Source organism: Mustela nigripes, chromosome 1, assembly GCF_022355385.1.
Source record: "Mustela nigripes isolate SB6536 chromosome 1, MUSNIG.SB6536, whole genome shotgun sequence".
Taxonomy (NCBI): domain Eukaryota; kingdom Metazoa; phylum Chordata; class Mammalia; order Carnivora; family Mustelidae; genus Mustela; species Mustela nigripes.
In genome coordinates, this window is record NC_081557.1 from 40925948 (window position 1) to 40940906 (window position 14959).

The 14959-nt window shown below is 35.3% G+C and overlaps 1 protein-coding gene across 2 annotated transcripts in view; it reads left to right on the top strand.

Annotated features, from left to right (window-relative positions):
• The window catches only part of SBF2 (SET binding factor 2), a 474622-nt gene that overhangs the window by 216867 nt on the left and 242796 nt on the right, over positions 1-14959 (top strand). For both annotated transcript variants that reach the window (XM_059408436.1, XM_059408445.1), the window contains exons 4-6: positions 10616-10738; positions 12032-12142; positions 14278-14383. In XM_059408436.1, coding sequence (XP_059264419.1) covers positions 10616-10738; positions 12032-12142; positions 14278-14383 — 340 coding nt within the window. The remainder of the gene's footprint in view (positions 1-10615; positions 10739-12031; positions 12143-14277; positions 14384-14959) is intronic.

Genomic DNA, 14959 nt, shown 5'->3' on the forward strand with positions numbered 1-14959 from the left:
CCATTCAGTAAGTGTTAAATAAACCTACTGATAAACGTTACTGTTTACTTTTTAAAACTTTAAACTTTTTGTTAAAAAGATAGTACAAGAGTAAATATTTTAGCAAATTATTTTTCACTAGATATTTGTATATTTTTATGTGGTATGTGTCAGCCATAATCCCATGACCAAAGACACATGCTAAGAAAAATGCTAATTTTTTGGAGTATAACCTTGCAGGCCTTTTCTCCTCCACATTAAAAATGTAAACATAGGGACGCCTGGGTGATTCAGTTGTTAAGCATCTGCCTTCGGCTCAGGTCATGATCTCAGGGTCCTGGGATCAGGCCCCACATTGGGCTCCCTGCTCAGACCGGAAACCTGCTTCTCCCTCTCCCACTCCTCCAGCTTGTGTTCCCTTTCTCGCTGTGTCTTTGTCAAATAAATAAAATCTTTATTAAAAAAGTAAAAATAATTAACCCTATAATACTGTTTACTACTTTTTAAACTTGTTGCATTTAGTATATTCCTATGCCTATTTTTAATTACCTTTAAGTTGTTTTTATAGCCATTTTTTGTTTTTTCTTTTAAATTGAGATATAATTGACTTTATAGTCATTATTTCTAAACAGAGCTTTAGCTTCTTGCTGTCCTGTTTTTATAATAATAGAAAAAAAAAACTGATTGAAAGAGGAATGGAGCTCACATTTATTGAGCCTTTAAAATATGCAAGTCATATTGTCTCCTGATTACTCCCCATTCCTCTTTCCATCTCCAGCCCCTATCTGTTCTTCTTTAGTTTTCTATTTTTAGTAAATGTCATTACTATCCAGCCATGTGTTCAAACATAAAACTTAGAATTACCACTTACCCTCCCTTTCTCCTGCACATTCTAGCCATTAGCAAATCCTGTCAATTCTACTTCCAGATTGAATCCTTAATCACTACTTTTCTTCTGTCTCCTATCTACTCTACTGTACATCTTGCCTTATCTAATAGGCTTCTTTTTTTTAATTTTTAATTTTTTATTAACATATAACATATTATTAGCCCCAGGGGTACAGGTGTGAATCACCAGGTTTAAACACTTCATAGTATTTACCATATAGCACATACCCTTCCCAACATCCATAACCCAGCCACCCACCTACCAGACTTCTAACAATGCCTTCCTATTTCTACTTTTGCAAGGTATTCGCCATTCAACATTAGAGTACAATGTTCTCAATCTCAAAACAGAATTGAGATTACCCTCCTTGCTTAAAACTCTTCAAGAAACAGTTTTAATTAAAAATGCACAGAGGGGGCACCTGGGTTGCTGAGTTCCGTTAAGCGGCTGACTCTTGATTTCAGATCAGGTCATGATTTCTTGGTCCTGAGATCAAGCCCTGCACTGGGCTCTATGCTCAGCAGAGAGTCTGCTTCAGGATTCTCTCTCTCTCTACACCCCCTTCCCCTGCTTGTGCACTCTTTCTCTCTCAAATAAATAAATCTTTTTTTAAAAATTGCACAGAGGACCTAAATAGACTTTTTCACAAAGAAGACTTACAGATGGCCAACAGACATATGAAAAGATGTTCAGTATCACTCATCATCAGGGAAATGCAAATAAAAACCACAATGAGAAGCACCTCTCAAATGGCTAAAATCAGAAACAACTCTCAAATAGCTAAAATCAGAAAGACAAGAAATAACGTGTTGGCAAGGATATGAAATCTGTGTAGTGTTAGTAGGAATGTAAACTGGTATAGCCACTGTGGAAAATAGTATGGAGGTCTCCCAAAAAATAAAAAGAGAAATACCATATGACCCAATCATTCCACTACTGGGTATTTACCCAAAGAAAATGAAAACAGTAATTTGAGAAGATATATGCACCTTTCTTTTTACTGCAGTATTATTTACAATAGCCAAGATGTGGAAGCAACCTAAGTGTACATCAGTAAACAAATAGGGTACCTGGGTGACTCAGTGGGTTAAGCCTCTGCCTTTGGCTCAGGTCCTGATACCAGGGTTCTGGGATCGAGCCCCATATCACGCTCCCTGCTCAGCGGGAAGCCTGCTTCTCCCTCTCCAGCTTCCCCTGCTTGTGTTCTCTCTGTGTCTCTCTTTCTTTGCCAAATAAATAAATAAATAAATCTTTTTTTTTTTTTAAAGGCAAATAGATAAGGAAGGTGTGTATAATATTCCAGATATACGGTGGAATATCACAGTCATAACAAAGCATGAGATCATGCCATTTGCAATAACATGGATGGACCTAGAGGGTATTAAGCTAAGTGAAATAAGTCAGTCTAAGACAGATATCAGATGATTTCACTCTTGTGGAATCTGAAAAATAAAACAAATGAACAAATAAACAAAAAAACAGAATCAGACCTATAAATACAGAAAACAAAGTGATGGTTGCCAGAGAAAGAGGGTGGGAGGATGGGCAAAAAGGGTGAAGGAGAGTGGAAGACACAGACTTCAAGTTATGGAATAAATAAATCACAGCAATAAATATCACAGCATAGGGAATACAGTCGATGATATTGTAATCGTGTTGTAGGGTGACAGATGGTAGCTACACTTCTGGTAAGCCATAGTTTTCTTTATAATGACTTGGGTTTTATATATTCTTGCTGCTCTTGGGTTTCTTAAAATATACCAAACTCCTTCTTACCTAAGGTCCTTTTCATTTGTCTGTGTCTCTGTCTGAATTGTGCTGCTTGAGATTTTCAAGAAACTAGTTGCTAGTCTTGGAAACGTCAGCTCCAACTTCACCTTCTCAGAGAAGCTTTCTCTGATCTCCCTTGCTCCCTTAACCAGTCACTCTCCATTGTTCAACTTTTGAAAAAATCTCCATAGGACCTAACACAAATGAATTATTTTGCTCATTTTTTAAATTCATCTTTTCATTTGGTCTTCCCTCCCAGAATGTGTGCTTCATAAGGGCAGGGGCTTTGTCTCTACCGCAGCCTTAGTGCTTGGCACTTGGCGGACACCTAGTAAAACACGTTAAATGGACAGACAAGTTTACATATCACTAATCATTTTTTATAGTTTATGTGTGAACATTGTAACCTCTCAATCTCTATTTGCTTATCCTTTGAGAAGTTTTAATTAGATGTTTTTCTAAGGTCCCTTTTAAAAAATTTCACAGACTAGTCTCTGGATTCAGACCTTAGTTCTCTAAATTTACTACATAAGTGTAACTTCCAGTAAATTACTTTACCTCACGCTATGTAAATTTTTTCATCATGGGTAAGTCATGATAATAGCACCTACTTCAGAGGATTGTTGGAAGGGTTTAATGAGATAATATAATTACATCTAGAAAAATATAGATCTATGGAAAGAATATAGATCTTTGTCTCTTTGGTTGACTTCTGAATTCCTATCACATGCAACCATGTCAACACATAGCAGGTGCTCAGTGAAGGCTTTATTTCCTTTAATTTTTATTATGGAAATTTTTTTAAAGATTTTATTTATTTGATAGAGATCACAAGTAGACGGAGAGGTAGGCAGAGAGAGAGAGGGGGAAGCAGGCTCCCTGTTGAGCAGAGATCCCAGTGCGGGGCTCGATCCCAGGACCCTGAGATCATGACCTGAGCCAAAGGCAGAGGCCCAAACCACTGAGCTACCCAGGTGTCCCTATTATGGAAATTTTTAAACATATAGAAAATTAAAGTCAATAGTATAATGAACTCCATTGCACTGTATCCACCTTTAAAAATTTTTTAAAAATAGGGGCTCCTGGCTGGCTCAGTGGGTTAAGCCTCTACCTTTGGCTCAGGTCATGATCCCATGGTCCTGAGATTGAGCCCCACATTGGGCTCTCTGCTCAGCAGGGAGCCTGCTTCCCCCTCTCTCTCTGCCTGCTTCTCTGCCTACTTGTGATCTATATCAAATAAATAAATAAAATCTTAAAAAAATTTTTAAATAAAGATTACCAGTATTTGTCAGTCTTTTTAAAATCTAATTTTTTTTTTTTGAGGGAGAGGCATTTTAATGAAAACTCCGTATTTCCTTTATAGATATTTTAATATGCGTCTCTAACTGTAAGGGGTTTTTTTTTTTTACATCTCAATCTACCATTATAATATTTAACAAAATTAATTATAATTTTGAATAGTTCCTTAATATCTGATACCTAACTTATTGTCTCAGAAATGTCTTGGTTTATTTAAGTCAGACTCCAGATAAGTCTTATACATTGTAATGTTGATATTTCTTAAATTTTTTCTGTAATAGTCCCACTCTTGTGTGTGGTGGAGAAACTGGGTCATTTCTCCTATGGAAGGCCCTACATTCTGGATTTGGCTGATTAATTCCCCATATTATTATTTAACTTGTACTTCTATTTGGCATATTTTCCATGAAGTGATAATTAGACTTAGAGGCTTAATTACATCCACATTCAATTTTTAAAGCAAGACTATTCAAATAGTGTGCTGTACTTCCTATTTTGTCATTATCAAGAGGAACTTAATTTCTGGTTGCTCTAGTTTTAGTAATGTTAAGATTGATTTGTGGGTTTGGGTAGTATTACCCTTCACTAGACCGTTTTAGTATCTATTGATGATCATTGCCTAAATACATTATTTCAATAGGAATTGCAAAAAGATGATTTCCTCATTTTCTTACCCCTTCTGCACTTATTAACTGAATGAAATTCATCTATAAAATAGAACATTTATCAATTATACCTTGATATGAAAGTTTAGTAAATTTAGTTATTCTTTTTTAAAAAAAAGTCAGAATAGTAGATTAGTACCCTAGCAATCGGCACTAGTGACCACTTTAAAAAATTGTTATTATGGACTCTTGCGTTTTGTGTGTTTGAGGAGTTTCAATCAACTGCAGTTTTTATTCATTTTTATTCATTTTGATTCTTTTATTCCTTGACACAATAAAATGAATAGACTCATTGTATACATTTTTTCTGACCCAGATATAGAATGTCATTTCTCCAAGGAGTTCTGGTTTTCTTTACGGGAAATAGTATTTAATAAAACTTTATTGTAAAATGAATTAACTAACAGTGATATGATGCTTAGTATAGTATAGAGTGTATGTTAGTTGTTATTTTCATATTATTTAGTCTTGAGCAGTGATTCTGAAAGTGTGGTCCCTGAACCAGCAGTATCAGCATCACTGGGGAACCTGTTAGAAATGTAAATCCTGGGGCACCTGGGTGGCTCAATGGGTTAAGGCCTCTGCCTTCGGCTCAGGTCATGATCCCAGGGTCCTGGGATCAAGCCCCACATTGGGCTCTCTGCTCGGCGGGGAGCCTGCTTCTCTTCCTCTCTCTCTCTGTGTGCCTCTCTGCCTACTTGTGATCTCTGTCTATCAAATAAATAAATAAAATCTTAAAAAAAAAAAGAAAAGAAATGTAAATCCCCACCTCGGATCTACCGAATCAGCAACACTAAGGATGGGATTTAGAAATCTGTTTTAACAAGCCCTGCATGGTTTGATGCACACTGAAGTTTGAGAACTGTTGATCAAGAGTAGAAGTTCATAACTCATTTAGTGAGAAGAGACCACAGATATGCTAAATATATTCCAGTAGTAGCTGTGCAGTACCCTGGCTCCCAGCAGCATTGTTTTCTCATCTGAGCTTACCTTACTTTATGAAATAAATTAATGAAACAGATACCAACTAGAATAATCTGTTAATCTGTTTATTAACTTTCTAAGGATATAGAACCTATGAACATCAACACACTTCAGTTTCACATATTTTGTATTTTAAAATAATTTATGATAGCCTTTCCCAGTGTATTCCATAGGGCACTAGATCCTGTAAATGTTCTGTAATAAAGAGGTTTCACTGGTCCAAAAAGTTTGAGAAATATTTTATATCTCCTTTGCTTGGCATTGTACAAACAGTATTTGCATGTCAAAGTCTGAGAAACTGTGCAGTAAAGAAAGCTGTTTTACTTGGCTTTAACTTACTGTTTGCAAAATTATTTGATTTGAAAACCTTTTTGCTAAGTAGTATATATTAGTTTTCAGTAGAAAACACTTTGGAAAATGCTTCCTTAGTATATCTTAAAAAGAAAAATAATTTATGGACTATGTGCCACTTAAAAATAGAAAGCTTTCTGGGTGAAAATATAGTAGCTCTACAAATAAATTTGTTCTACCTTCAGAACACTATAGAACCCAGGAACTGTTGAAGGGGGAAAATATCTGGATATTGTCTTTGCTAAAGGTAAATTTAATTCTGAACTCAAGACTATTGGCCTGATTTGTCTGAAGGCCTGTTATCCTGATATGTGTATTTCTCATGTAGTCATTGTTTTCTAGACTGATGCAAGGAAAAACCAGGTTTTATCATGTGGACGTGTCAACATGATTAACAAGAAACAGAGTAGCTTTTCGGGGAGAATTATAGACCTTACAGAACTTTGCAACTACTTATTCTCTTTTATTTCCAATTGGAAAATTTTAAAGTCCTTAAACTGCATAACCAAGGCAGTTTTATATAGTAGCGCACTGTAAATAATTGCTTATATTTCAAAAGGGAAAGGTAGAACTGATATTTTTTTATTTCTGTAATTCCTTTTATACTCTTTTTAAAAGACTTTATTTATTTATTTATTTGGCAGAGGGAGGGAGAGTAGGAGCTGTGGGAGAGGGGCAGAGGAAGAGGGAGGTGCAGACTCCATCCCAGGACCCTGAGATCATGACCCGAGCGTAAGGTAGAGGCTTAATGACTGAGCCAACCAGGTGCCCTCCTTTTAACCTCCTTTCTAACCGGAATGTTTAAAGAAATATTCTAAGAGGAGGTTTAGTATGAAATAGCATTGTTGAAAGTGAGCTTGGCACAGAGATGATACTGTATTCAGCAAGAAGATAGAAGAGATAGGAATCAAGTATCAAGAATGCAACAAAGTTGAGGTTGATGGATTAAACCTAAGTGATAGGATGAACTTCCTGAATAATATGCCTATGGAGTCAGTCCATAAAATCTGTAATCTAATAATTCTTAGCATTTTTGTTTCAAGATATGTTCAAAGGGCAATAGCATTTTTGAGGCAGATTGATATGGTGAATACTAACTTATCCCATATTATTGAAGCAAAGAGTCTGTGACCTATATAGAATGTAAACTACACAGAAGCTGAGAATTCCACTAGTACGTGTAGTCCATAGTAATAATAGGCAGAAAAAAAAATCTGTAAATGGGCAAGCTGTGATAGGTACAAAGGGTAAGGTGACTTTGTGAGTTAATTCAGTGAAGAGTGTTGAAGATAAACTTATTATCTTAAAAAAAAGATGAATTTGTATCTTTAATCAGACCTACTAGAAATAGGAATAATTTTAGGATAGGAAAAGGGTTGCAGATGTTGTTCATGAGATAAAATATGTGAAAATGTTTTCTGCTACAAAGTATTAAATGTTGGGGCTCCTGGGTGGCTCAGCCCATAGGTGTCTGCCTTTGGCTTAGATCATGATCCTGGGGTCCTGGGATCCAGCTCTGCATGGGTTCCCTGCTCAGCAGGGAGCCTGCTTCTCTCTCTGCCGCTTGTGTTCTCTCACTTGCTCACTCCCTCTCTCTCTCTCAAATGAACAAATAAAATCTTCAAAAAAAAATCAAGTTTGAAATAATTATTATAAGGTCATAAGATTCATATCCTATGTTTTAAATTTACTGCTTATTTTTAAGTTTCCATATCTTTTTGTTAATAACTGTTCGGTTAGTGAATGTTTAGTTAAAGAATAGCTTTAAGAAATGACCAATGCAGGGCGCCTGAATGGCTCAGTTTTGTGCTCTCTCTCAGTCAAATAAATAAATAAAATCTTAAAAAAAAAAGATGATCAATGCACTCTATTTTATGTTTTGGTCAAAGTAGGTTAATAGTCATTTAATTGAAATGGTTATCTCCTTAGTCAAGCTGGCTTCTAATGGTACTCTAGGGGATTTATCACAGTCTCATAAAATGAATAGCTTTATCTCTTTGAGGAATTTTAGTCATTCTTTTGTCATTTCAGATTTGTTAGTAATCCACAAAGAATATGATTCATTATGTGTGGAAATCTTCGGCAATTCATATTCATCACATTTTTATTATTTCTAAGGATTTCAGAAACCAACCTTTAACAAAGCTTTTGCTTTGCAACAAATGAAAATCATTCAAGAGCATAGGGACCTTATAACACATACAAAAAGTAAACAGATAGTTCCTTTTGGATATGTGCATTCCATAGACATCTAGTACTTGGTTATATTTCACAGTATTAGAAAATATACGGGCTCCAAAGGAGATAGAAAATATAGTTCTTGGCTTCTACGTGTGGGGAAGGATACTTCCCTTAGTAAAATATCCAGAAAACTATTCTAAGAAAATTCATTCCTGCAGTGAAGAAATACTCAGAAAGTATGTGCGCATGTGGCCAACTTTTGTTTTAGGAACTGGGAAATTACCAGTAGGCAAGACAGAAATCCTCGTTTTTATGGAGCATATTCTAATGGAAGAGACAGACAAACAAAAAATAAGTGGAATGGGTAGTATGTTGGATGGTAACAAGTGCCATGGGAAAAAATAAAGCAAAGGAAGAAGGCAGGGCATGTTAGAGAATTGCAATTTTATTTTATTTTATTTTTAAGCTATTTATTTACTTATTTATTTGAGAGAGAGCAAGCTAGAGAGACAGAGAGCTTACAAGAGCTCAAGCATGAGCAGGGGCTGGGCAGAGGGAGTAGCAGACTCCCACAGAACAGGAACCTGATGGGGGACTTGACTTAACTGACTGAGCCACCCAGGCGCCCCAGAACTCCAATTTTAAATAGGGTGCCAGCAAAGGCTTAACAGCAGAAGTCACTTGAATGAAGACCTAATGGAAATGAGGGAATTCATCATTAGAATATCTGTGAAAAGAGTATTCTAGGGAGAGGAAGAAAAACAGTAATAAGATCCTTGGCTGGGAGCATGTCCAGCACGTTTTAGAGCTACAAGGAAGTAGAATGGGGCTAAAGTGGAATGGGAGAGATTGAAGGAGCCTGGTAAAATAATGCAGACAGGCAGTGATGGTGGCTTATAGTATTGTGGTAGCAGTGGACATGGTAAGCAGTCAGGATTTGCTGACAGTTTGGATATGAGATACAAAAGAGAGAGGAATCAGCGATTTTGATCTGCCAAATGGAAAGAGGATTTCTATGAACAGAGGCTGAAAATACCGTAGGAGGAATAGAGTTCAGGGAGAAACACTGGAGCTGTGTTTTAGACATGCTTAAGATACCTGTTAGTGGGGGCACCTGGGTGGCTCATTCGTTAAGCATCCGACCTCAGCTCAGGTCATGATCCCACAGTCCTGGGATGGAGCCTTACATTGGGCTCTCTGCTCGGCAGGAAGCCTGCTTTTCCCTCTCCCACTCCCCCTGCTTGTGTTCCCTCTCTCACTGTGTCTCTCTCTGTCAAATAAATAAAATCTTAAAAAAAAAAAAAAAAAGATACCTGTTAGTCATCTAAGTAGAGCTGTAAAGCAGACAGTTGGATATGGCTTTTTGTGGCATTTTGGGGAGAGGTTTGGTGGGAGAAATGAGTTTGGAGATGTATGATATCTTGGTAAACTGTGCTGAGAAGTAAGACTAGGAGAAAAATGAATAAAGAAAGCTTTCAGGAGGGAGATCAAATTTTGAGCTGGAACTTTGATTAATGGAAAAGAGAAGGAAGAGGATTCTGGTTAGGGAAAATGACCTGGCATCTTAGAATATCATTTAGAAATAAATCTGAATGCTTTACTCTCTTGTCTTTTTTTCTTTGAAATATTGTTTTGAAATATTGCTATGAAAGTTTTATAGTGTATCATAAAGTATTATGGAACAGTAGGTACATGGGAAATATTTGTGGACACATAAATGAGAATAATGTTTTCAAAGCTTATTTCACTAATTAGTACTTTTAGTCATTGAAATGTAGGATATTTTTTATTATAGATGTTTTTATTGTGCTAAAAATACATGACATAAGATTCAGCATTTTAACCATTATTAAAGTGTACAGTTCACTGGTAGTAAGTATATTCCAAAACTTAGTTTTGTGTATAAAGATATTGTCTCTTCTCAAAAAATGTTGCTTACTAACAAAAGGAATTTAGAGCCAGTTGGGCTTTACTTCTAAGCACACTGAGCATTCTGTAAGTCTTAGAATCCTAAATGATCATCACTTTTGTTTGAAAGATTGAAACAATTAGAAAAACAAGAATGAAAATTAGTGCCTTACTTCTGAAACAGATCTTTTCTTTCTTAAAAACTGACTTTCCATTTAAGTGAGTGTCATTTTTAGTTGTTTGGGTCACTATTTAAATAATTTGAATGTGTTTTCTTTACCTTTGATTACTGGTACCTCCCTCAGAAACCAAATGCTCCTATAAAGCTGTGGTATGAATCTATAGCATAAGGAGCTTTTCAGAAGTGAAATAAGCGTGCCTTCCTTTATAACTTTTTGCCTGCTTACTTGCTTCTTAGATTCCTGTCAAAGTCTGTGTCTTTACTTTTGAGTTTTGTAAATTATATTATAAATTATATTTTATAATTAACTTTGGATTTTATAAATTACGTGAAAATGTGTGATATGTCTGTTTTTTGTGTTATAAACCTAGGAAATTCTGTCTCTTGATTACATGCATCTTTTTCTAGGGAACAAAGAAGGAAGAGATTGAAGGTGAAGTGGAAGTGTCTGGTTTAATTCAGCCTGCAGAAGTGTTTGCTCCCAAAAGCCTGGTGTTGGTATCCAGATTAGATTATCCAGAAATTTTTAGGGTAAAGAACTCACAGTTGTCATTATTGATTTGTATTATTGTGTGAATCTATTTTGAGTGAACCATGGTAGCATGATTTTTTATTTAAAATGTCTTTAAATTGATTTAGGGATCCATCAATAAAACAAATTTAGTGTGAACTGAAAAATGTGTTTATGTTGGGTAAAATAAATTCCTGAGTTAATATGACTATTTAAACTTATAAAGATGTAGTGTTTGCTTTAATATAGATCCCATGGCTACTGATTCCAAAATTTATGAATCTAAAAGAAATTATTTGATTGCTTGTAGCAAATTTAAAATGCATTAGCAATAGAACAATTCTGTCTGTTTTTATTTATCTTTTTTTGAGGAATATCAGGCCCAAGTAAGTAGAATGGATATTTGCAATTTCAAAAAGTTCTGATTGCCAGGATGGCTTTAAAATATTCTTTACTTCCAGATATTTTCCTTTTTGAGACACTCAGAATTTTTCCAATGCAAAAATTTTTTTATTTAGTTATAAATACATTTAAGCTATGAAGGAAGAGGGCTATTCTTTTATTTCAGTTGCTACCTTTGGTAATAGTAATGTTGATTATTGTCCAAAATCACAGATCTTTTGAAGGGTATAAAATATACCTTAACATTTCCCAAGGACTTGGAATTTCTGGAAAACTTTGTATATTACTGAGATTATATATTGTATAAAAATTAGCTTCATTTCAAGATTTCAGTGATAATGGGTAACTTCTAACAAATTCTAATGTTTTAAAGTCACAAATTTAAATAAACTGAATCATTTGTAAAGGTTGTATTTTGTCTTCCATTTTACTATCTACCTTCTTCTGAGCTTAAAGTGTTTATAATATCTTATCTCTATTTTACTAACCTCTATTTTGTAATAATTCACAAAATTTTTCTGTAAAGCAGATGTTCTGAATTTGTAAGAATCACAAAAATATAAAATTTCTTAATTTTTATCTTGAAATTGGGAGTTTTGCAAAGTAAGAGAAAAACAGTTTTAAAGCCCTACAAATTTGCTAAAGTGGTTATCTGAGCTCAAGCACCTGTTTTACAAATTATAGATTTCTGTTTTTTATAAACTTACCTCAAAAGCTCATTTAGAGCTTCTGATTAAGGAAGAAAATTTAATAAACCTAATAACATTTGCTGCTAAAAATTTGTTCTGTGGTCATTGTAGGATATACTTTAGTGACTTCAAAGGGAAATTTCCTAGCAGCAGATGTCGCAGCAATTTATTTTCAATGCTTACTTTTTCCATGAAAAAACTGCATGCATCTTCTCTTTGCAGGCTTGCCTAGGTTTGATCTACACTGTTTATGTGGATAGTCTGAATGTCTCCTTGGAAAGTCTCATTGCAAACCTGTGTGCATGCCTTGTCCCAGCGGCTGGAGGGTCTCAGGTAAATAGAATGAGAAGGGAAACGAAGAGGACCTATTCCTCTTTTTTTCTCCTCCAGTTAATTTAATTTATGAAGGAAAGGGGGGAAAAAAAAGGTCCTTGAATATTCTCATTTTAAAGAAGATCTTAGTTAACCATTATCCCTATGGTCTACCTTCTAGAGAGAGACCCAAGATTCCATTCTTTTCTTAGGTCACGAGGTTAATTTTAACTCCGGGTTCACCTTTAACATAGCATAATTAGTAGTCATATTTTGTGTAACTTGAACTCTAGTTTACATTTTCTTGGAAACACACTTTTTAAAATATTTAAACATTTAAAAAATACATTCTTTTTGCCTTTCTTCCTCCTCTATGTAGTTATGGCTCATTTTATTAACTTATATAAAAAATTTATAAGTGATTAAAAATTAGGAGATAACATTAAGAAAACTCTCAAAACATTTTTTTTGTAGCACTTATAACTACTTCTGAATAGGTTTATTTATTTATTCATTTTCCTGGATAACAGCAATTATACATGACCCTAAAACCATTTTTCTGTGTTTGTTATCTTTAACAGAATAGCTCACATGTAAGCTTTGAAAGAAGGTGGCTTATTTTTCTTATTTCAGTTTGCTACCTTTAGCAATAATAATGTTGATGATCATGCGGAATCACAGATCTTTTCTAAAAAGTGTAATCTGTTCCTTAAAATTTCCCAAGGATTTTGTCATATATTTAGCCTTAAGGGAGAACATTAAATTATTTTACTGGAACAAAACTTTGTTAGAGTGGTCATGGGTTTTTCATCTTGTTTGTCCAAGGATTTTTATTTTCGTCTCTGCAGTAGAACCTCAGCTTCTATGTCTCAGTGTTTCTAGAGGACCAAACTTAAAAAAAAAAAAATTCTTCTCCTTAAGCCCTAAAACTGATTAGTTGATTGTGTATTTTGTTTATTCTTGTGTAATACTGTAGAAGAGGACAGCCCTCTAAAACTTCAATTGTTTATCCTCCTCAGTCTGACAGAGATGATACTTGCAGTGAAACGGACATCCATTTGCTTTACCCTTTGCCTTTTAACTGTGTTTTGTCTTACCTGGTATCTTCTGTTTTTCTTTAATTTTTATTCCCTTTTTTCCCTCCTGTTCCCTATTCCCTCAGTCTTCTCCCCCTGCTCCAAGGGAAGAATATAAAATATGAGTTTGGTCACAAATGACATAAATTTGATAGCAGTGGAATTGCTTCATGGACCTTTATCATGGTGGGATTTCTGCTAACTTTATTTTGTGAATTTATTTTTTAATTAAAAAAATTTTTTTGTGGGGCGCCTGGGTGGCTCAGTGGGTTAAAGCCTCTGCCTTCAGCTCAGGTCATGGTCCCAGGGTCCTGGGATCGAGCCCCGCATCAGGCTCTCTGCTCAGCAGGGAGCCTGCTTCCTCCCCTCTCTCTGCCTACTTGTAATCTCTGTCTGTCAAATAAATAAATAAAAATCTTAAATAAAAATTTTTTTTTTTTTTGTTGGAGGATACCAGGATGGCTCAGGTGGTTAAGCATTTGCCTTCAGCTCAGGTCATGATCCCAGGGTCCTGGGATCGAGTCCTGTGTCGGGCTCCCTGCTCTATGGGGAACATGCTTCTCCAGATTCTGCTTCCACAACCCCTGCCTTTGTGCTCTTTCTGTCTTTCTCTCCATTTCTCTGACAAATAAGTAAAAAAATAATTAAAAAAGTAAAAAACTTTTTATTGTGGCTACTAAAATTTTAAAATATTGCATATATGGTTCATATTATATAGTTTTATTTCTTCCTCCAAGTTTTATTGACATAAAATTGGCATTAAAACGTTGACTTTAATGTTTTATTATTTTTTAGGTAACTGTGATTGTCAGCGATTTTTATATCTCATCATTTAATAAATTGCAGCTTTCTCCTTACTGAATTTTCTTATACCATGATCATATGAGCATAGTGTAACTTGAATGTTATCAGCTACATTTTTATTCTCGGCATCTACTAATTGGGTCTTACAGGGTTATCACCAACTCAATATTCAAAAAAATTTTAAAAATTTGAACTTAAAGGGATTTTTTTTTTGTCTTAAGAAAATGTCTGAAAAGAAATCATTTATGTTTCTGTGTGTGTTTTCCCATTCTGCAGAAGCTGTTTTCCTTGGGTGCAGGAGACAGACAGCTGATCCAGACTCCTTTGCATGATAGTCTTCCTGTCACAGGCACTAGCGTCGCTCTTCTGTTTCAGCAGTTGGGTATGTTTTTCCCCCCATTGTCAGTGTCCTCCTGTGGATTAATTTTAAGCACAATACCTGATACATAAAATAGATAATTATGTGGGTCCTAATCTTTTTTTTAATTTTTTTAATTAATTTATTTTTTTTAAAGATTTTATTTATTTATTTGACAGAGAGATATCACAAGCAGATGGAGAGACAGGCAGAGAGAGAGAGAGAGAGGGAAGCAGGCTCCCTGCTGAGCAGAGAGCCCGATACGGGACTCGATCCCAGGACCCTGAGATCATGACCTGAGCCGAAGGCAGCAGCTTAACCCACTGAGCCACCCAGGCACATGTGGGTCCTAATCTTAAATGATGCTTATTCTTTTTTTTTTTTTATTTTTAATTTTTTATAAACATATATTTTTATCCCCAGGGGTACAGGTCTGTAAATCACCAGGTTTACACACTTCACAGCACTCACCAAAGCACATACCCTCCCCAATGTCCATAATCCCACCCCCTTCTCCCAACCCCCCTCCCCCCAGCAACCCTCAGTTTGTTTTGTGAGATTAAGAGTCACTTATGGTTTGTCTCCCTCCCAATTCCATCT